This window comes from Ipomoea nil, unplaced genomic scaffold (assembly GCF_001879475.1).
Source record: "Ipomoea nil cultivar Tokyo-kokei standard unplaced genomic scaffold, Asagao_1.1 scaffold1509, whole genome shotgun sequence".
NCBI lineage: Eukaryota > Viridiplantae > Streptophyta > Magnoliopsida > Solanales > Convolvulaceae > Ipomoea > Ipomoea nil.
Genome location: NW_017617937.1, coordinates 2,050,607 through 2,074,923, shown reverse-complemented (window position 1 = coordinate 2,074,923; position 24,317 = coordinate 2,050,607). Strand labels below are relative to the sequence as shown.

The following is a 24,317-nucleotide window of genomic DNA, read 5'->3' as shown; positions in this document are numbered from 1 at the left end:
TTCTTGTTAAATTACTAATCCTAGAAATATATAACGGATATACGGCTGTAAGCTACTAAACGCAGTATCAGGAGACAACTAGAGAGGGATTCGATAAAAACATTTTTTGAGAAATGGTTCAGGTCATTGTTAGAGAAATTCATATAATTGCGCAGCGAAAGCATCAATCACTTTTTTTTAATTTTACGTTTAAAGAGGGAGTTGAATAATTTTACTCTTGAAGTATACTTTAGCAAAAATAAATCCCTAACCGTCTAATTATTCGGTCTCTATTCCGTCCACCGATTAGACACGAAAACTCATAGAGATTTTCACGTGAAAAACTATTTTTCTTACTAAAATCTCTTTCTTCCAATCTCATTTAGAAAAGGGCAAGGCTTGTTTCTATAGCCTGGTTTGGGTCAAAGCAATCATTATTGTGTGGATCATGGTCCACACAAGCAGTCTTGATCATATTTTGTATACTATAAAATAATGTAAATTCAGTACAAAAATAATGTATTTTTAATAGATTAAAAATGTACATTATATTCAGGGGATGTACATTATTTTTGTACTGAGTATACATTATATTGTATAATGTACATTCAGTACACAAATAATGTACATTTAGTATATATTAAAAATGTACTTTTTGTTATGGTCCACACAATAATTTGCCGGGTCAAAGGTACTAAACTTTAAAAATTCAAAACTACCCAGTATTAAATTAATTCATTAATCATCTATTAATATATTAATGCAATATCGATCACTCTTTATCGATTTCTTTTAAAGTTCTATGCATGACCACAAACCACTTAATAAGACTTAGAGAAATTCAAACCAAAAGTAATATTTATTTAGACTATCATTTTTAGACTAAATATTTAAGACTAACGTTATTACAATTTACAAAGTTGCAAATATTTATTTTAGTGATAATTATAATTAATCTCTCTTATATTATCTTATCATGTACTTTGAATTACTAATTTAAATAAACAAATTCAAAATTCAATTACCTATGCATGTATATCTCTTATATAATTTTACATTGATATACTTCAAAATGCTTATTTAAAAGTAATCATTGAACATTATTTCATTCGCGCAATGCGCGTGAAAAACTAGTACGTCCTTGTATGTATATGGTACACACAATTACACCCTTTCCTAATTATATATATGTACGTATATATGTTCTGTAATCGTAATATATTATATATGCATATATGACCACTCTTCTGTTTAGTTTTGTTTTCGCTTCTGCAATTGTATTCGATTCGATTTTTTATTAAAACAAAAAAAAAAATATATGTTTTTTAAAGTATCATTGGTTTCGGAAAATAGAGGTGTTACAATGTGCTAGTCTTATTGAAATTCTAATACCCAATTAAAGGGACATTTTTAAAATACTTCATTTATTAATTTTTCGTCACTCATATTTTTAACTATTGTACAGAATTATATCAAATATTAATTAATAAGTCAAAATAAAATAAATAAAAATATTTATTTATTATATTTATTTAATAAGAAATCAATGACCAAAAACAACAAATATTGGCTCTTAATGCATACATGTCTGACAGTCATTTCTCAATATTGACGGACTAGTCAAAACTGATCAATAGAAAGAAAACCCCAAATTGGCAAATCAAAACCATGAAACTGGAACTTTTGCAAAAGACGAGGTCCATGGATATCACCCATTCTAAAAGATACACAAGGCACTGGACTTGCAAACAACGCCCAAAAACTCAAAAACCCCAGCTACCCAAAACCGTAAATTGTTCTTTAGACCATGATCCATATAGTTATGTGGATTATGAATAAAATATACATTTTTAATATACTAAAGATGCATTATTTACCAGGACTATGTGGTCTAATGGTATCCGGGTTGAATTTCTATTTAGAAGGTTATGAGTTTGAGCCTCAGTGGATGTGTTATTGGTTTTTTTTTGTTTCAGTAGGTTGAAAAAGTATATGACCAGATACTACAATGTAATAGGGCCAGTAACATTCAAAAAAAAAAAAAGACGCATTATTTGATAGTATACAAAATAATGCATGTATATTCAATACTTAAATAATGTATCTTCAATATACAAATAATGTACACTTAGTATATTAAAAATGTACATTTTATTCATGATTTATACATGTGTAGACTATGGTCTATGGAATAATGATTAACCCAAAACTCATTAGGTTTGTGGGTTCTGGTTCGGGTATGGATAGTCTCATGAAAACCCAAACCCACTTCTGAGGCAAATTATATATTGTGTGAGACGATGCACTGTATAGACCATAACAAAAAGTACAATTTTTTAATATAATAAGAGTAAATCATTCGTGTACTGAATGTACATCATATATAATAATATACTTGCAGTACTCAAATAATGTACTTTTCTTGAATATAAAGTCCATTTTTAATATATTAAAAATATATTATTTGTGTACTGAATATACATTATTTGATAGTATGGTCCACACAATATAATAAGGATTGCACTTCTGACTTTCAATTTTCAAATATTGGACTGCCAACTTTCGGTCAAGACTCAATACTTCATTTTCACCCTTCCACATAAGCATAACTCCAAGTTTTTGGTTCCTTCACAAGACTGCTACCTTAGTCATACCCTTTTTTAAAGGTATCAAATTAAATTGAATATGAATCAACTTGAACATATCTTCTCAGTTAGGGTCCATCCCGATCATTATTATGCAACTAAATGTTTCAATCACTAGAAAAAGTAGTTGGAAATACTAATCACTATAATGGGTAGTCGAAAATTTTAATTAATGTTGAGAATTTTAAATGTGATCAGAACTTGAGTTTTTTATGACAAACATCCGGAATCAAAGGATTTTGCATGATAACATTACCATATCCTAAACATAGCAATACTTTGTTCAAAAAAAATAATCTCGTTGACTAAAAAAATACAGTTAAAAGAGCCTATTTAATATATTGAACGTATAATATTCATTTTACTGCATGAAATGTATAAGAAATGTTTTATTATTTTAAATTTTCATTCGAAGCCTATGTTGGGTTGCAAAGCTATAAATTCATTAAATAGGACATGTTTATAGCATATATTTCAAACATTTATAAATAAACAGTAAAGCAATGAAATTCAATATAGACACTATTTTCAACCCTTATATAGTTTTTTAATAGAATATAAAAAAGATTAATTATTTTTCGATTAAAAAATGGGTTTACAGTTTATTAAAATTTAAAAATATATTAATTTAATCAGCTCATTTTTGACATATTCCTCATGGTAGATTATAAGCTATATGTAAATCCGGCGGCCTTTCTCAAGTCTATCAAATAATCACAGTCAACCCTATCGTTTTCATATTAATTAACATTAATATATTCATTCATTGACTCAACTCCAAACAAATTATCATTCAATTTCATAAGGTTTTAAGTTCGACTCTCCATAAAAATTATTTAAATATTCTTAATTTGCAGTGTGCTGACTAGGAGCAAGTTAAATATGAACAGTCTAAGTTGATGATCACTTTATTGTCTTTGTCCGCTAAAATGACAAAGTCAATTTCACCTAGAATAAGATTACAAAGTTTCTTGTAAATTAAATATGTTTATTATAATATATAATATAATATAACCTATTACCATTAATTGATATAAATATGCACACATATTCTACTTGCCAATAATGCAAATGTTGAAAATGATGATGAGCACTAAAGCTAACAAAGAGAGCAAATTCAGTAGGCGCATTAAAGCGCCTATTAGAGTTTTGATGAGAGCCAGAGATTTCTATATCCGGAGCTTGTCGGATTGTTCTGGGAAATTCGGGTCCGGCGCGGTGGATGTAGTCGGTGGTCCGGCGCCGTATATTTACTCCCTGCCTAGGAGCTTTAGCGTGGCGTCGTCATCGGCGTCAGGCGTGGAAGAGGACATGAGAGAGCTTATTAGGATCGCTTCCACGAAAAGCCTCGGGGGGAAGGTGGAGGCGGAACTTCTCCGGCGGCGGCAGCAGCCGTTGAGGAGTGGTTCATCTGCTGCCGGAGGAGGAGGAGGAATGCGGAACGCGTTGCCGCGTAGCCACACGGTGGCTGTTGGGAGGATTGACGAGGACAAGCCGTGTGATTTCGGAGATATTAAGGTGGTTCCGGTTGCTTATCCCAGAAGTAGAAGCTGCGCGGTTTCCGGAAGGAATAGGATTCCTTAAGCAAATCTCTGATAGTCAAACCGAAAATACGTTGTCAACTATCATCTTATATTCCTAACTTTTACTCTCTCACATATTCTTGATGCAGATATTTTTCTGTGAATCATAATAAAAATAACTTATCCTTGTTTGTTATATCAGGAATAGAATTCCGAAGTCCCGCACTGTTTTCACTTTCAATGAATTTTCTTCACTTGATGATAATTGTTCTATAGGGGGTTTTGTTTTTTGGTTAATAATACTGAATAGTGAATACTGATGGAACCAAATGCCTAATCCTTTGTTACTGTTATTTAAAAAAAAAAAAAAAAAAAAAAAAAAAAAAAAGAGTAAAACATGCTTCAGCAGTTGGTTCATGGTAATGGTAGATCACTGCCACCTGGGCTTTGGCTCCACTGCCCATAAGGTAAAAATTGTGGCTGTGCAGGCTTAGGAGTAATTTCTCCTTATCGGTAAGTAAAACATGTCTCTTATTTGGATACTTGGTTATCGCACTTGATTATGAAAAGATGCAGTACGGTGAAAACTTAATACGGAGTAATTATTATAAATTGTTAGTACATTATGTAATAGTACAAACTGTACTGTATGTTGAAAAAGTAACAATTACATTGTAACAAAGTCAATAGTACTCAAAAGTAATACTACAAAGTGCATATGCATTAGTGTAGAATAATTGAGGTATAGAGTTGTAGAATATATGTGTGATGAAACTGATATTGTAACAACTCGTGTCACGAAACAAAAAGAAAATAACATAAGAAAATTATATATTGGCCATGATTATTCAATATCTTGTTCTTAGACCCTCTTATACTTGTTCTCATTACAAAACTTGTCCTAGACCCTTTACTAGGAAATAAGATCAAACAAACTAGAAGTATGATAGTGAGTCCCCTGACAAAGAAACAGACTGCTTTACTAATAAGTAAACTGTCTGATTCGCAAATCGCCTAAAAAACGATAAACTAATTAAAGAAATTTTCATTGATTGCTTCAAAACTTTTATAGAACGCGTTTTTATGAAATCCTTGCAACTCTTGCAGAGTTGCAGGGTCCTTGGCCCCAAACTCTGCAAGACTGCAACTGCGTCTGTGCTACTGATGGGTTTTGATATATTTGACGCCCTTCCATGCCCAAATAATTTGTATCTTCCACTATAAAATACCCTCAAAACGTTAGGCAAATGGCAGGCAGCTAGCCATTATCATGCGAAGCACATTCTCACTAAATGACAACCGTCACTGTCCTCACTGATACCTCGAACCATAGGGCAAAGAGGTTAGAAGGTGATGCCAAAATCTTGGCCATAGGAACCGCAACTCTGGCGAATTGGGTTGATCAAACCACCTATCCAGACTTTTATTTCCGCATCACAAATAGCCTAACACTTGCTGGAACATAAAGAAAAGTTTAGACAGCTAGCCGCCTATACCACCAATTATGGTGATATGCTAGGCTACCGACCAGCGTCAAATATCTAGGCGCCAATTAATCGACGCTAGGGCGGGATTTTTGCAATACTTTATTCATTCGACATAAACCAAACTTACCAACCATCCAAAAAATTCAAGTCTGTGCAAATGAGCTTGTTATTACCTGCCAAACTTTCCAAAAATACCCTACAGCTAGCATAGATATTAGATAGTAAATATTAGATATAGATATACTCGGTATTATTTATGAATCACATTTGGCAATGAAATGACTACACTGCAGACACGAATAAATGCTAACATAGAAAATATTATATAAACTCTCATTTGTTACTCATAATTCCTACTATCTCTCACGAATTATTGACAGAGACATCTTTTTAATTAGAATTCACATCATTAAATAAAAGTGAAGGAGTAAAATTTAGAAATAGAAGTACTAAAACTCCGCTAACATTATCCTGCAATTTCACTAACAGGGCGTTTGGTTGGAGAGAGGGAATTACGTGGGAAAGGAATTGTAATTCCATGGGAGATGAATTACTAGGAATAAAGTGGGAATTTAAATTCCAGTGTTTGGTTTACAGGAATAGAATTACTGGAAATTTCAATTCCAATGTTTGGTATACATGTGAATTGAAAGTGAATAAGTAGTATAAAGTAAAAAATGTTCATTGTTGTTGTTAGGCATTAAAATTCCATGAAAATGGGGGAGGGGGGGGGGGGAGGGGGGGGGGGTGGACATGGGATTTTAATTCAATGAAAATGGAGGAACTGCAATTCCATGGAATTGCAATTCCTTTCAACCAAACAAGGGAATTTTGTGACCTTTGGAATTAAGTGGGAAGGGAATTTAAATTCCTTTCAACCAAACGCCATGTAAGGGTGTGTTTGGTATGCACAAGGGAATCGGAATCGCAATGGGAATAAAATATTTAGTAACGTTAATGAGTTCTGGTGATAATATTTTGCATATTCGGTAGTAGGGTAGAATTGGAATAATTACCAATATTAATTTTTGATTATGTATGTTTCTATAATGGGAATAAATGTTTTAAAAATACAAAAATAAAAAATTAAGACAATTGATCAAAATATAATGACATCCAAATTAAAACACCAATATGAACAAAAAAAAATCAAAACAAAAATACAAAAGCACTACTGCAAACTTAAAAATTAAATTACCAATAAGACTAAATGATACTTGTTTTTAATTATGAAATGAGATTTTTAATTAAAGGAGTAATCAAATCACATAGTTGTGTTTTAAAAAAAATTGTCAATCAAACACTAATTATGATTTTGATGTAGGTTAATCTAATACAGTGTTCAAAGAGTATCATGAATAATGTGGTTGGGCTAGTATATATGAGTTCTACTACAGTGGTTAAAGGGGTATATTCATGTAGGTTCATCTAATCAACATGTCAACAGAAGTGTACAAATAATTCAGAAATTAAGATTTTTTTTTTTTCGGAAAGATTAAAGATATTTTTTTGATTGTTTCAATACTTTTATGGAACACTTAGTATAAATTGTGAAATGTGAAAAAAGAAACATTTCATTTTGATAAATGTTTATTTTTAGTATATTGAATATTTATTTTTAATATACTATAAGTTTATTTTTAGATAGTATACTAAAAATGAACATGTAATATAATATATAATTTTCAAAATAAAAACATGTACAATATAAATTTCATTAAAAATAAATTTGTATGATAGTGGTACACCATATATATTGTACGTGGTGAGAGGTGCGGTGGGGTCTAGTGCATGTGAGCTAATTAATATGTCCATTAATTCTTGGTGGATTCGAACCCCACCCCCCAATTCAGCTGTACCAACATAGATACTAGCAGATAGTATAGTGGAAACCTAATTTACCCACATGAATATATATATATATATATATATATATATATATATATATATATATATATATAACTCTTATCCCAGTACTAAAATAATATTGGGAGAGCCAAGTCAGATTATTGACTTGATAATTATAAAGTTATAGGTTTTTTAATTCCCAACTAAAGCAACTTATTAGCCATTTTGATTTGATAAGCCAATAAATTATGGACAACTTGGAGTTAGTTTACTTCTTTATGATCCTTTAGCCGCTAGGGTCAAGACAAAATTTACCTAGTAGACACTTTGTGATAGTGAATGCGCCTCTTCACTAACAAAAAAAATATTGGGAGCAGTGTACTGCGTCTATACGTGCTAGTGATGGGTTTTCATACATTTAATTAATTTGACACCCTTCCATGCCCAAGAAATTTGTATCTTCCACTATAAAATACCCCCAAAACGTTGGCAAATGGCAGGCAGCTAGCCATTATCATTCATGCGAAGCACATTTCTCACTAAACAGTGAAGCCTTAACAAAAATGTCTACTATCCTCACTAATACCTGGACCCGTAGGGAAAAGAGGATCGAAGGACATGCCAAAATCTTGGCGATAGGAACCGCAATTCCGGCGAATTGGGTTGACCAAACCACCTATCCAGACTTTTATTTTCGCATCACAAATAGTGAACACTTGCTGGAACATAAAGAAAAGTTTAGACGCATCTGTAAATACATGCATCTCATCTCATCTATATATGCACTACGTACTCACTGCATTATATTGCTCATTTCCATTTTTTTTCTTCAATTAATAGCATTATTTTTTGCAGGCAACAAGAGCAAGATTAGGAAACGTCACCTGGTTATAACAGAAGAATTATTGAAGAAAAATCCCAACTTGTGCACATACAACGAAGCTTCACTTAACACCAGGCAAGACATTTTGGTGTCGGAAGTTCCAAAGCTGGGCAAAGAAGCTGCCATGAAGGCTATAAAGGAATGGGGTCGCCCCATTTCTGAAATAACCCATTTAGTGTTCTGTACCTCCAGCGGCGTTGACATGCCCGGTGCAGATTTCCAACTCGCAAAGCTACTGGGCCTTAGCTCGTCCGTGAACCGCTTAATGATGTACCAGCAAGGTTGTAACGCCGGCGCCGCCATGCTCCGGCTAGCCAAAGATCTCGCCGAGAATAATAAAGGTGGTCGCGTTCTGGTGGTGTGCTCGGAAGTTATGTTAAATGTATTTCGTGGGCCAAGTCTAGAACAAGAAGATAATCTTTTGGCGCAATGTTTATTCGGCGATGGCTCGGCCGCCGTGATTGTTGGGACAGAGCCGAGGCCCGGTCTTGAAACTCCATTGTTTGAGTTGGTCTCTGCCGCACAAACAACCATTCCCGACACTGATTCTCACCTTAAACTGCACTTGCGAGAGATGGGGCTTACATTCCATTGTAGCAAGGCTGTCCCTTCTCTCATTACCCAAAATGTGGAGGATTGTTTGGTGAAGGCGTTCGAGCCGTTTGGAATCTCGGATTGGAATTCAATTTTCTGGATTTTGCACCCTGGTGGCATTGCCATTCTGGATCGCGTGGAAGAGAAATTAGGGCTGGAGCCCGAGAAGTTGCGAGCGTCAAAGGACGTTCTTTCGGAGTATGGGAATTTAACAAGCGCATGTGTGTTGTTCATATTAGATGAGATGAGAAAGAAATCCAAGAAAGATGAAGAGATGACTACTGGGGAGGGATTGGAATGGGGCGTGGTTTTCGGGTTTGGACCTGGACTTACCATTGATACTGTTGTCATTCGTAGTGTGCCCACAAATTAGCTAGCTAGTAATTAAGGATCGGAGTAATTTTTAAACAATTCATGCATACAATAAAACATTATTAAGAGTGTTGTTTAATTGTCATTATATTAGAGGAAATCCGGCCTACTGTTTACCATGTATGTTCTATTGTTACTACATGCATGTTATCTACTATAAATATAAATTATGCTTTCTATCAATAAAAATTGTGAAATGTGAGAAAAGAAACATTTTATTTTGATAAATGTTTATTTTTAATAGGGTTGTAAATGAGCCGAGCAGCTCGCAAGCGGCTCGGTCAAAGCTCAGCTCGAGCTCGGTCAAAATTGAGCTCGAGTGGCTTGTTTAGTAATCAAGCTCGAGCCGAGCCTATATATTCTAGGCTCGTGGCTCGTCGAGCCGCTCACGAGCCATATAATATATAATATATATAATACATAATATAATATAATATAATATAATAATATATAAAAATAACAATTAGAAATTAAAATTTTAAACTCAAAATCCCTAAAAAATTTCTATTATTTATGTAGGGATAAAACAAAGTAGTTTGAATTTTAAATCAAAAGTATTAAATAAGTCAAATTCAATTCAATGTCAAAATCGAGCTCGAACTCGAGCTCAAAATCGAGCTCGAGTTGGAACGAACTCGAACAATCGAGCTGCTCGAGCCGAACTCGAGCAGCCCGAAAATTACTGAACTCGAACTCGAGCCGAGCCTCCATTAACGAGCTCGGCTCGGCTCGTTTACACCCCTAATTTTTAATATATTGAATGTTTATTTTTAATATACTGTAAGTTTATTTTTAGATATTATATTAAAAATGAACATGTAATATACTAAAAATGAACATATAGTTCAATAAAAGTAGACATTTAATTAGTTCACTAAAAATAAATTTGTATGACATTGGTACACCATATTGTGTGGAACCCAGTCCATAGTATAATTATTGTTGTGATAATTTATGGGTATTCAAACTTTTTTCGTTCATAAATCCCCAAATAGTTTGTATCAACACTAAGGATTATTGAGCTATGATTTTTTTACCAGAATTCTACTACATGTATTCTCTATTTTTACTTCGCCATTTTTATTTCATGATGTGATAATTAATGATTAGACTGCCATTATTCCTGCAAATTTGGGATTGACAAAAGTGACATAGCATTTGTTATAAACATTTATAATTTTTTTTATGCTTAGTAGGATTGCAAATTTGCAATTGTTATGTTGTGGAACCGTGCCACTTTGTAAGGTGGCACGGTTCCAAACGACGTTGTTTTCATGTGGTTGAGTAACGGTGCCAACGGCACCGTTATGCTCCATAATTTCTATACTTTAGATTCATAATTTCTATACTATAGATTCATAAAATCTATACTGTAGATTCATAAATTTCTATACAGTAGATTCATAATTTCTATACTGCAGATTCATAATATCTGTACTGTAGATTCATAATTTCTAAACTGTACAAAAGTTATCAAATTATGAATATATAGTTTTGTGATTTGTGAATACCGAGTTCAACAATTGGGAATATGAACATCGAAAATTATGAACATATAGCTCTATAATTGTGAACATATATTTATAAAATTATGAACATATAACTCTATCACATGTTCAAAAACCTAATACTGTAGATTCATAATTTCTATATTGTATATTCATAATTTAAATACAATAGATTCATAATTTCTAAATTGTGCGATTGCGAATAGAGAAATGCCATTAACAACAAGTGAAAAACAATTTTTTTCTTTTTATAATTAGAACGGTATCATTTTCAACGAAAACGATGCCGTTGTGGAACTGTGCCCACCTTGCAAGGTGAGCACGGTTCCACGGCATAATTTGCCTCAAATTTGCATAAATTTGTAATCCGTACAAAAGCTGCAGTAGCTTTTGTACTTTTTTTTTTTTTTAATTTTTGATTCTTTATTTATATGTAATAAAAAAATTTAATGAAATAATACATTAAATGTCTTTAAATTTGTACTTGGGTTAATAATTTTAATGATTCCAATTACTTCAAATTTGTAAGGTTCATTTGAGGTTAAGTTTTACAATTCAAATCGTAGTATAATTTGCATTCAGTTATATACATAATACGAATAATTTCTTCTTTTTTTTTTTTTTTTTTTTTTTTGAAGCAAAAGGAACTAACTTTCATTATCAGAATTCAAAGCACTTACAACAAATAAAGGAGGTTCATCTAACCAAGTAACACAATCAGACGAAGAACCAGATTCCTTAGCTAACAAGTGGGCAACCTGATTCGCTGATCGTTTAGCAAAAAAATTATTTTTTTTTTAAATTACGTTTTTAGATTTTCAGTATTGCTATTTTTAATGTTTAAAACTAATTTAAATAAAAATTAATAATGTTTTTGGATTTTCATTTTTGTAATTTTTAATTTTTAAATTTAATTTATATTGATTAAATTTATAATGTTGAAGAGAAAATAATATTTATTGAGAAAAACATATTAATTTTTTTAAAGTGATGTAAAATTGGGGCCAACTTTTGAAAATTGATTGGATTTGCAGAAATATAGTGTCAATAGTAAATGGTTTGCAAATAAGATGATGGGGAAGTGAGATTCATTTTTTAAAGTGGGAAAGATTTACAGGGATAAGAATAGCCTTAGTTATCTTCATTCTGTGGGTCCTATGAAAATGTCAAACATCAAAATTTTGTGAAATGAAGTAAATGTTGGGAGTAGAAATAGTAATTTCCTTTTTAGAATGTGACATTATTGCTAAAAAAAAAAAAAAAAAAAAAAAAAAAAAAAAAAAAAGCATCTATCTAAGGGGTGCGGTGGGATCTAGTGCATGTGAGCGCGCTAATATGTCCATTTATTCTTGGTTGATATCGATTCAAACCCCACCCCCAATTCAGCTGTACCAACATAGATACTAGATAGTATAGTGGAAGCCTAATTTACCCACATGAATACAAAAATCTGATCTGCCAGTACTAAAATAATATTGAGAGGGTAAATTGATCAGACTATTGACTTAATAATTATAAAGTTGTAAGTTTAACTCACAACGGAAGCTACTTATTAACCATTTTGGCTTGAAGAGCCAATCAGTTATAGTACTAATTCCCTTGTTTATAAGGTTTATGTACATGTATGTAAATATATGAACAATGAACAAAGGAAAGAAGAACAATGATGTAGATTAAAAGGTTTTTTTATTAATTCAAGTGTGTTCTTGGGTGTTCGTTTGTAGAGAGAAGGGAGAGCCTTCTTGGTAGAGAGAGAGAGTCAAGAGAGGAAGAAGCTCCCTAACTTAGAGGGTCAAAAGCCCTTTTATAGGCCTAAGGTGGCGGGATTGACCCGTCACACTTGACTTTGACCCGTAGATCGGTCTCGAACCGCTCGACCCTGACTTGACTATAAACGAGTTCATAGACGTACATGTGGTCGGTACTGGGGTATATATCCTATCAAGTTGTGGACAACTTATATTAGTTTATCTCCTCATAATCCTTTGCCGACTAGGGTCAAAGAAAAATTTACCTAGTGAACACTTTCGAATAGTAAATATGGGTTTCTGACATTTCTCTCCACTTAAATACATCTCATCTATATATGCACTGCACGTACTCATCACTGCATTATATTGCTCATTTCCATTTTTTTTTTCTTTAATAGCATTATATATATTGTTTAAAAGATGAATTATTGAAGAAAAATCCCAACTTGTGCACATACAACGACGCTTCCATGACATTTTGGTGTCAGTCTGACAGAAGTTCCAGAGCTGGGCAAAGAAGCTGCCATGAAGGCAATAAAGGAACAGGGTCATGCTCATGCTGCCATGTCCTTTGGTGGCCATTCTCAATTGAAGGCTTGTTTTAAAAAAATTAAAATTAAAACTAAAAACATGCTGACCGTGGCAAGTTAATTTAATTTTATGAAATTTCTTGTTTTTATTTTTTTACATTTTTAATATAATTTTATTTAATATTGTTATTAAATTTATAATTATTAATTAAATTAAATTTTCTTAATTATCAATATATTATTATTAAATTTATAATTATCAATATAGTGGAGTAAAATGTTGAGTCCACAAAAAACTTAGAAAAAAATTTAAAACTAATGAGGAGAAGGATTTTGTGATTAAGTGAGATAGTATATGATAAGGTGGATGGTGGGGGCCAACAAAAAAACTTAGGAAAAAACCTCAACGGATGAGGATGTTGTAATACATAGCTCTGCATCTCTAACGATATTTAAATATTTTTGGAAGCAGTGCCCTCCCCAATTCCAAACTCAGCTACGCACGATTGAGGGAGAAGGATATATAAATATGGGACAATATAATTAAATTGATATCAATTAACATTATTAATTTTAATTGGTTACTGCGCTATGGGCAAACTATGCTAATTTATTCTTTTGTAGTTTTTATTGGCTAGAGTCACAAGTTAAAATTTACCCACTCTATACCATTGGATAGTAACTATGTCTAACTAGTTTTTCATTAAAATCTGCTATTAAGAATGTAATACATTATTCAAATAGTATCTTGAATAATGTGGGTGTGTTAGTGTGTGTGTGTGTATATATATATATATATATATATATATATATATATATATATATGAGTTCTACTACAGTGGTAACATGATATTTTCAGGTAGGTTCATCTAATCAATTTGTCATAGAAGTTTACAAACAATTCAAGATATCATCTTACGAAATTAAGATATTTTCATTGATTGCTTCAGTACTTTTATGAAAGAGTTTTAGTATATATACTCTCAAACTCTATTCTTTTATTTTTCCTCTCCGCTAACCTCATCTCATCAACTCTTTCCACTTGCAAGATGATTTGACATGCCATAATGATTTTTTTTTATTATTATAACAAGTTTGCTAAGAGCATCCACATCAGTTGGAGAGATTTAGGAGTTATTTGTGGGCCCCAGCATCCACCTCATTCTCCACTATCTCACTCAATCACGAATAACTCTTCTCCACATCAATTTAAGATATTTAGGAGTTATTTATGGACCCCACCATTTAACTCACTATATTTTAATTATTTCTTTATCCATTTTATTTATAAATTTATATTTTATTTCTTTCTCTATTTTACTCCAACATGCCTACGAAATTGTTAAAAAATAATTAAATAAAAGGATAATTAAATTTAATTACTTAAAATAAATTAAAGTACATAAAAATTAAAATACAAAGCGATTAAAAATACATTGAAGTACATAATAATTAAAATACAAAGCGATTAAAAAGATGAATATATATTATATATTTTTTTTATTTAAAGTATCCGTTGCCAGCAACGGTCGGAAATGTGACCGTTGCCGGCAACGGATACAAATCTGGCCGTTGCTCGGCCAGCAACGGCCAGATTTGTATTAAATGAGAGTGGCCGCCAGCTGGCGGCCACTCTCAATCGCCCAGCCGGGCGCGTGTCGCACACGCGCCCGCTGGGTGGTCAGTGAGACGCAATTGCGTCTCACTGCTTTATTGTTTTTTTTTTTTTTTCTGATAATATTTCTACATTTGCAGAACCATTATTTTTCAATTATCTCCCTTCCACACTAGTTATTATCTCATGTAGGGAAGAATTAATGCTGAAATCTCTCCACAATATACACAAGTGTGGATGCTCTAAGTACAAAAAAAAACTGCAGTCAAATTGTCCTTTTCTTTATTATTTTAATTTTTTAATTATTTTATTATTATATATAATATAAAATAAAAGTGGACTCATTTTTTAAATTAGAGAAATTTGTAGGGATGTAAAATAAATAGTAAAGAATTTGTAAATTTGATGATGTGGAAATGGAGCTTATTTTAAAAAGTTGGGAAGAATTGCTAAGATGAGGTTAGTCTAAGATAATAAATAATGATTGATTATTTTCAAAGACGAAGTTTTTTCTTTTATGAAATCCTGATGACACTCCGATCCGTATACTGTGATGATGGAGACCTCACTGGCTCACAATCCCTGTTATACAGCTGTACATTTCAGGTGCTTCCAAATTACTTAGTACTTACTGTACTTTTTTTTTTTTTTTTTTTTATAAATACTGTACTTATTGTTTTATATGTTTGGATTGTTGGAAAGATATTAAAAAAAAAAAAAAAAAAAAAAAAAGAAGAATAATGCCCCACTCCTCACCATTTCTCGTCTAATTTCCATTTTTTTATTGTTATCTTTTTTTTTTTTTTTGATAATTCATATTTTCTTATTTCACACTACTATATTAGAACCTTAAAATTTTATATCGAGACAATATAGTTACAATATAGTTTTGAAATTTAAATTAAGTTATGCACTTCAACGCACAAGAAGCTTATGTAAGAAATAATGGTATAAAATAATATTTTAAATGACTATTTTATAGTACATATATCAGTAAAGTTTACTTTTAATTTAGATCAGGTCAAAATTAATTCGCATTTTTTTATGTAAGACAAAAATAAGCCTGAAAACTTATGTGCTATCGAACCCCCAAGATTTCTCGCTGGACACCAACTTTTCTTTATTACATGACTAGAAAAATATAAATTATACTTTCTATCAATAAAAATTGTGAAATGTTAGATAAGAAACATTTTATTTTGATAAATGTTTATTTTAAGTATACTGAATGTTTATTTTTAATATATGTAGATTTATTTGAAGATAGTATATTAAAAATAAAAATGTAATAGATTTGAACATTTAAAAAATGAACATGTAGGAATAAAAGTAAATATTTAATTAGTTCACTAAAAATAAATTTGTATGACAACGGTACACCATGTGGTGTGGATCCCAGTCCGTAGTATAATGATTGGTGTGATAATTGATGGGTATTCAAACTCTTTTACGTCCTTAAATCTCCAAATAGTTTGTATCAACACTCAAAGATTATTGAACAAGCCAAAGGCCTTGTGTTCGAGCAGTATAGCTGTAGCCCCTCAAATGAGAAGTTTTAGGTTCCAACCCGAGTGTGAGACATTGAATTTTTTAGCAGGATAAAACTGTAAAAGTAGTTTTTTTTTTTTTTTTTTATATACACAACTTTGATCGGGCCGTACATATCCGCCATTTTGAGGTTTGTTTATCTCCGTGTAGTTCTTTGCCCGCTAGGGTCAAGGTAAAATTTACTTAGTAGTCACTTTGGAATAGTGAATACGTACAGTTTCCCTACCCAAATAATTTGTATCTTCCACTATAAAATACCCCCAAAACGTTAGGCAAATGGCAGGCAGCTAGCCATTATCATGCATGCGAATTAAGCACATTTCTCACTAAACAGTGAAGCCTTAAATCATCACTGATCAGCAAAACAAAAATGTCTACAACCATCACTGTCCTCACTGATACCTGGAGCCATAGGGCAAAGAGGTTAGAAGGTGATGCCAAAATCTTGGCCATAGGAACCGCAACTCCGGCGAATTGGGTTGACCAAACTACCTATCCAGACTTTTATTTCCGCATCACAAATAGCCAACACTTGCTGGAACATAAAGAAAAGTTTAGACGCATCTGTAAATACATCTCATCTATATATGCACCTATTGCTCACTTTTCCATTTTTTTCTTTAATAGCATTATATATATTGTTTCTTTTTTGCAGGCAACAAGAGCAAGATTATGAAACGTCACCTGGTTTTAACAGAAGAATTATTGAAGAAACATCCCAACTTGTGCACATACAACGAAGCTTCCCTTAACACCAGGCAAGACATTTTGGTGTCGGGGGTTCCTAAGCTGGGCAAAGAAGCTGCCATGAAGGCTATAAAGGAATGGGGTCGCCCCATTTCTGAAATAACCCATTTAGTGTTCTGTACAACCAGCGGCGTTGACATGCCCGGTGCAGATTTCCAACTCACAAAGCTACTGGGCCTAAACTCATCCGTCAAACGCTTAATGATGTACCAGCAAGGTTGTAACGCCGGCGCCGCCATGCTCCGGCTAGCCAAAGATCTGGCCGAGAACAATAAAGGTGCTCGCGTTCTGGTGGTGTGCTCGGAAGTGATGTTAAGTGTATTTCGTGGGCCAAGTTTACAACAAGAAGATAATCTTTTGGCGCAATGTTTATTCGGCGATGGCTCGGGCGCCGTGATTGTTGGGACAGAGCCTAGGCCTGGTCTTGAAACTCCATTGTTTGAGTTGGTCTCTTCCGCACAAACAATCATTCCCGACACTGATTCGCACCTTAAACTGCAGTTGCGAGAGATGGGGCTTACATTCCATTGTAGCAAGGCTGTCCCTTCTCTCATTACCCAGAATGTTGAGGATTGTTTGGTGAAGGCGTTCGAGCCGTTTGGAATCTCGGATTGGAATTCAATTTTCTGGATTTTGCACCCTGGGGGCAATGCCATTCTGGATGGCGTTGAAGAGAAATTAGGGCTCGATCCCGAGAAGTTGCGAGCGTCAAGGGACGTTCTTTCCCAGTATGGGAATTTAACAAGCGCATGTGTGTTGTTCATATTAGATGAGGTGAGAAAGAAATCCAAGAAACAGCAGCAAATGACTACTGGGGAGGGCTTGGAATGGGGCGTGCTTTTTGGCTTTGGACCTGGACTTACCATCGATACTGTTGTCATTCGTAGTGTGCCCATAAATTAGCTGGCTTAGTTCGGATCGGAGTAATTTTTATTTTTAAACAATTCATGCATACAATTAAACATTATTAAGATTGTTGTTTAATTGTCATTATATTAGAGGAAATCCAGCCTACTATTACGGTTAATTTTAGGACTTTTGGCAGCACACGGAGATAACACAATCAGTTAGATGGGTGGATTCATCGGAAGAGAAAATAGAAAATGACTTTGAAAAAAGGAATGGCTATAAAATCTGTGTTTAGCTTTATGATTTCCGAGTGCTCTCTGGACTTGCTAAAAGATTGCCTTCAACATTTTGACGGATCGGAGGCCTATTTATAGGTGGCCGGCCTACACTAACTAAATACAAGCATTAATGCGCAGTAATGAGAAATAAAGGCTAAGAGACGTTGGGTCATCGTTACGAGACTCTTCCAACAGCCGGATTGACCCATATTAATGTCAGGCATTGGAGTGGCAACGGTCATCTGTTAGACTGACTCTCGTTGATGCCGACTCTCCGGACTAGGCTCCATACTCGTCCGAGCTCTTCACGAGGTCTTCTCAGGACCCATGGGGCAGATTCCCCTATTCTTTTTGGGCTCATTGCAACAAGCTCATTCCTTTATTTATTCTCCTCTTGGACCTTTAGCCCACTGGGTCCATACCCCATTAATTACCATGTTTTATTGTTACTAGTGTTCCTTGCATTGGACTCCCAACTGCATCAGTCATTATATCGTGGACCGCGGTACATAATCGATTATACACCGCGCATCAAAATAACGCCGTTTCTTTAAGTAAAGAAACGACGCTTTGTTAGTGTTAACGGAGTGACACTACAGTGTATGTATCTAAACCGACCCTGCCTCACGTATTATTTTTATATTATCAAATGAAATTGCAGTTATATCAAAATGATACTGTAGTTGTGGTGAAATGAAACTTCAGTATATACAAAATGAAACTGAATATCATTTAACATATTAGAGTGTATATCGTACCGAAGCTCCGGTTTGGCGTTACAACCGGAATGAGAAACCAGGTTGCTGGCAAGGGGGAGAAAGTGTTTGATAGTGAAGGAGAGGGAGCTTAGTAGATTTGGAATTATGGTCTCCGTGAAAGTATTTGTGGAAATGAGAAGTCTATAGAACCGACATAAAACAGCAATGGCATTAGGAAGGACTGAAGGAGATGGAAGAAAGTGATAAAATGACAGTTTTGCCCTTATTATTGATAGCCAACTAACTGATAATTAACGGATGACTAAATTAGGTAAATATTGCATAGTTGAGGACTTAATTGAGTAAGAATCATAGTCGAGAATCAAATTGCTAAGAGTTAATTCCTGCAATAGTCCTCCGACTATTGCGATTTTCTAAAATTGGTCATCGTCTTTCAATTTGGACAAAAAAGACACTTGACTTTCATATTTGTTCCAGCATTGGTCCTTCTGTTGACATTCAGTTAGTTAGGCGTTAGTCTATGGGCTAAAATGGTCTTTTCCTTGCGTATTGCTTTCTTTTTCCTTCGGGAACAATCTTAAGCGTTTGAGACTTTGGGTCCCCTTGTCCAACACTCCAATCGCCTAATTACAGAGAGAGGGAGACGGAAGAGGGAGGACTACGACGATGAACACAAGTAATCACTGCAAATTTCTTACCCGTTCAGAAGAAGATCATCATCGTGGAGACCCATGCGAGCATTGGGAAGGCTATTCTGGAGGTTCCGACGGGAGTGGCTATTCTCATTGGAAGCTTGCGGAGACAAGTCTTTTGGTGGAAAGAGAGGGAGAACCATGGTGGTAGGGGTCGTCGCCATTGGCTGGTTGTCGTTGCGATTACCTCCGCCATTCTGCAGCGACGACGGTGGGAGGAGGAGAAAGGTGTCACCGTGATTGTTACTCGACGAGAACCGAAGACACGAAATAACACCGTACCAACTGAACAAAACAAAGAGAGAAAGGAGCAGAACCCGTGCCATAATTTCTAGGGTCGGGTATGGCTCAGGCGGTTGGTCGGTGTTGAAAGGAGCAGAACCCGTACATGACCCAGATGTGGCCGTTCAACAACAATCCAAACCAGCTTGCTTGGTCGGCGAACCTCGATTTCCACGCACTAGTACAAAATGGAGCAAAGAAATTAGAGTTTAAGCTACCCTTCTTTAAACAAGGGTAGTGTATTATTTAAAAAAAATAGGGCGGTGGCATTATTGTAAATAAATGAATAAGAAACCGCTACCCTTTCTAAAATAAGGTAGCGGAAAAAAGACGAAAAGAGTTTCCCGCTGCCCTTTCTCGTAGCAAGGGCAGCGGAAACAATATCTAAAAAAAAATCAAAAAAGAAAAAATAATTCTCGTAGCAAGGGCTCACAATCCTCAACATTTCTCTGTCCTCACCTCCCTCCCTCAACACACGCCGCCGTCGTCGCCTCACCTCCCTCCCTCAACACACGATGCCGTCGTCGCCTCACCTCCCTCCCTCAGTACACGCCGGCGCCGACGCCTCACCAGCGACTCCCTCAGCCACCGCGACAGTTCTCCTCAGCCGATCGACGTGCCGCGAGTTCCACCTGTTCATCGACTCACCGCCGCAACGCTCTCATCCGCCGTCTCCACCGCCACAGTTATCAGTCGCCGCCGCTGCTTCGTATCAGGTATCAATTGGTTTTCTGTGTTTCTTCTCTCATCCTTCTGATAATTGGGTATGCCTCTGGAACCTTACTTTATTTTTAGGTCTCTCTCAAGATCCAACTACTATTTATTTCTAAAGAATAAACTCTAAAACACAAAGAAACATGCTTCTGAAGAAATTTTTTCCATACGGTGTTTCTTCTTCTTTTAAACCTTACTTTGGTCTGAAATTTCTCTGTAAACAGTGGGAATAGTCCGGATTACAATATCTGTAAAATCAATTACTCCGTATATGAAAATGTCACAATCCAAATATAAGCATGGAAGAACAGTATGTATAGTGAACTAGTACAGTCATTTATTACATTGTATTCATTATATATATATATTTGGCACATCATCCCTCTGGCAAAAAGGGGGAAAAAGTCTATGTGGTTCTAAACTTATATTTATCTTAATAGGTTAACCACTGCCAGAGCTTCTACCTAGCCAGCAAGAATGGCCCTCAGGCCCTTTGCCATCCACTTAACCACCACACTCATGGTCTCTAACTCATAAATCATTAAATTGTGATGTGGCATGAATATTGAAAAAAAAAATGGAACTTTGCCATACATTTTTGTAATGATTCCATCTCTTATGTATTAGCCATTAGGTTTTCCAAACAACTGCTGTTGGCCTAGGGCAATCAACCTGTGTGGGGATTGGTGGGGACCCTTTCAATGGTACAAATTTTGTTGATTGCTTAGAGCGATTTGTTGCTGACCCACAGACTGAAGGTAAATATTTTCCTATAGTATGCTGTGGCCATCGTATTTGTTCTTTGGCATGTTGATCTATTTATGTTTGTTTCTTGGAATAACGTTTTGTTTAGCAGGTTGTTTTACATTCTTTCTCTACTTTTTTCTATTTAATTAGTTTATAGCAAAATTAGAGTTTGAGGCCATTGTAAAGCAACAAATTGATGATCAGTATGTAACTATGTAACTGAACATTTGTTATGTTGTTTTTTTTTAGTTAGACCATTTGTTATGTATGTTCTACTAAGGTGCATAAAGTACCATTATGTGTGACATTCCCAAATCTTTTCCCTTAGACCTTGGTAAAATTCCACATGATGTTCCTGCATAATGTATGTTGGCTATTCTATTGCTCCATCTTTGATATCACTTGCCGTTGAGAACCAACTTGCGTGTTCTATCCGTAATTTACCTCGACTCATAATCTGTAGCACTAGAAGATGTATTGGAGTCTTCATTGTGACAACTTTTATGGATTCACTTCTTTCTCTAATTTCTCAAGATGAAAAGGTTAATAAGTTTTCATATATTATTCAATTCGTATAGTTATCTTGGTTGTCTTGTTTCTTTAGTATGTTTTATGTTTGAAGTTTGAGTCTTTCTTGTGATTGACAAATAGGAGGGAGGTGATGAGGAAGATACAATAATAAGGTTCAACTTCATGCTTTGCTTTGTATTTTCAATTTGCATGGATATGGTCTAGTGTGTCAAGCATTTTATTAATTACTTCATTCTTGACAGGGTTTATTTCCATATGAGTTGTTTGTGAAGCTTTTTAACTCAAAAAAGGTTGAATTACGTCCATTTGGCCTCACAAATTGCGGGAACAGGTATGTAGAGCTAAGATAGATCGTTTGCTCATCATGCTTTATTTTGACTATCCATTTAACATATTCATTACATTCTAGACTAGCTAACCAGAGATACTCTGTATAATTTATGAGATCCCATAGAGCATAAATTTCTTTTTTGAATTTCCATCCAACATTGTTTCTTTTTGGCTTGTGTGTTTCACCTTAGCTCTAATTTTAAGCTATTAGACAGTTGATGTTTAATATTTATTTATCATTCCTTAGCAATATTGCATCTTTCTTTTGATTGTTCTAGCTCATCGCTTGTATTTATTGTAACTTTGTCCAATAATGCATGATTGGACATATACTGACAAAAATTGTCATATTTCCAATTTAATACCAGTGAGCTGCTACTGGTTGTTACCCATGTTTCTGTATTTTTAATAATCCGAACTTCACTCTAATAGAGAAAGCTTTTAAGTGTTGACTTTTTTGGGTTTTACAAATGCATGACTTTTATTTAATATCCTGCAGTTGTTATGCTAATGCTGTCCTTCAGTGCCTAGCGTTTACTCCACCCTTCACGGCTTACTTCCTTCAAGGCTTCCATTCAAAAGGATGTATGTTTCTCAATAATAATTTTATGCAATTGATTTTTGAATCTTATTCTCTCATTAAAAGAAAGTGATCCTGTCTTGTTTTCATATTCTTGTTAGGTGCAAAGAAAGATTGGTGTTTCAACTCTGAATTTGAGAGTTTAGTTCTAAAAGCAAAGAATGGGAATTCTCCGCTCTCCCCTATCCGGATAATTTCCCATTTGGAAAATATTGGGAGCAGTCTTGGTAATGGGAGAGAAGAAGATGCTCATGAATTTCTCAGGTGAGCTTACTTGTACAGCCTTTGAGATTCGTTCACTTTACTCCTCCAAATGCTCTTGCATAGTTGACTCATATTGAAATTGTAGGTATGTCATTGAGACCATGCAATCTGTTTGCTTAAAGGAAGCAGGTGTCCGTACATCATGCTCTTTGGAAGAGCAGACAAGTCTCATTGGGCTTACATTTGGGGGCTTCCTTCGTTCAAAGGTAATCTGTGGTCTTCTAGGAGCTTGTAAAAATTTTGATTTATATGATCTCCATAGAAATTCCTTCCTGATAAATTAATGATATAATTTGTAGATTGAGTGCATGAGCTGTGGAGGCAAATCTGAGAGGCATGAAAGAATAATGGACCTTATAGTTGAATTGATGGAGATATTGCAAGCCTGGAAGGAGCTTTAAAACAATTCACACATACTGAGATTCTTGATGGAAGTATGAAGTGAATGATGATGAGGAAGACGGCAGTGGAGAGGTTTGTCAACGTTTCATTACGAGCTTTTAAGTACACTAGTATTCAAAAAAAAAAGTACACTATACACTGTATTTATTTATGATCGATCTATGTGATGAATGTAGCATGCTAATCATATTTAAAGATCATGTGCTTTATTCCTTCTTTTTATACATGCATATATACTTAAAAGTATAAAGTATCTATTATCATATGCAAATTTATTATGTAAGTTTTAGTTTTGGTTGCATGCTCATCACTTTGAATAAAAAATTATTACATTAGGAATAAGTGATCTTGCTCCTTTACTTTTACTTTAGTATTTGATATAGTGTGTCGATAATATTGTGTTAATATGTAGTGTGTTGTGTGTTGATAATATTGTGTTAATATGTAATGTGTTGTATGTTGATAATAATGTGTTAATATATAATGTGTTGATAATATTGTGTTTTGATAGTTTATTGATAATAGTGTTTTGATAGTTAGTTGATAATATTGTGTTTTGATAGTTTATTGATAATAGTGTTTTGATAGTTTGTTGATAATATTGTGTTGATATGTACTGTATGAATTTCGTATAGGATTTTTAAAAAATTGGGGATTTAAAAAAATGTTTTTTTTTTAAAAAGAAAAAAAAAATCCGCTACCCTTCTTTTGTAAGAAGGGTAGCGGATGCTTTAAAAATATAATAATATTCACTACCCTTCTATACAAGGGTAGCGGAAAGCTCACGACTTTCAGAGTCCCTCACATCCGCTACCCTTGTACAAGGGTAGCGGATGACCATTTACAAGGGTAGCGGATGACCATTTCTGTACTAGTGACGGCGGCATAGACCCTCTTCC

General features: G+C 34.2%; 2 protein-coding genes and 1 long non-coding RNA gene across 5 annotated transcripts in view; all 3 read left to right on the top strand.

The window, feature by feature from the left end:
* The first annotated feature begins 7,964 nt into the window (after positions 1-7,964).
* Positions 7,965-9,533, top strand: LOC109189177 (chalcone synthase A). Its single transcript, XM_019339957.1, has 2 exons — positions 7,965-8,232; positions 8,338-9,533. Exons 1-2 carry the CDS (start codon positions 8,046-8,048, stop codon positions 9,330-9,332), a joined length of 1,182 nt encoding a protein of 393 aa, XP_019195502.1. The 5' UTR covers positions 7,965-8,045; the 3' UTR covers positions 9,333-9,533.
* A 7,028-nt stretch (positions 9,534-16,561) lies between these two features.
* Positions 16,562-24,317, top strand: part of LOC109189176 (chalcone synthase B) — a 13,750-nt gene continuing 5,994 nt past the window's right edge. The window contains exons 1-2 of one of the 2 annotated variants that reach the window (XM_019339955.1): positions 16,562-16,849; positions 16,939-17,336. In XM_019339955.1, coding sequence (XP_019195500.1) covers positions 16,654-16,849; positions 16,939-17,336 — 594 coding nt within the window. In that variant the 5' untranslated portion in view covers positions 16,562-16,653. Of the gene's footprint in view, positions 16,850-16,938; positions 18,024-24,317 lie in introns of those variants that run through there. The other variant, XM_019339956.1, reaches the window with a different exon arrangement.
* LOC109189179 lies at positions 21,859-23,390 on the top strand. 2 transcript variants are annotated; one of them, XR_002055555.1, is made up of 6 exons: positions 21,859-21,994; positions 22,085-22,173; positions 22,672-22,757; positions 22,854-23,016; positions 23,102-23,222; positions 23,316-23,389. It is a non-coding gene; the product is annotated as an uncharacterized LOC109189179 (long non-coding RNA). The 2 variants fall into 2 exon arrangements; XR_002055554.1 differs by having other exon boundaries at positions 22,672-23,016; positions 23,316-23,390.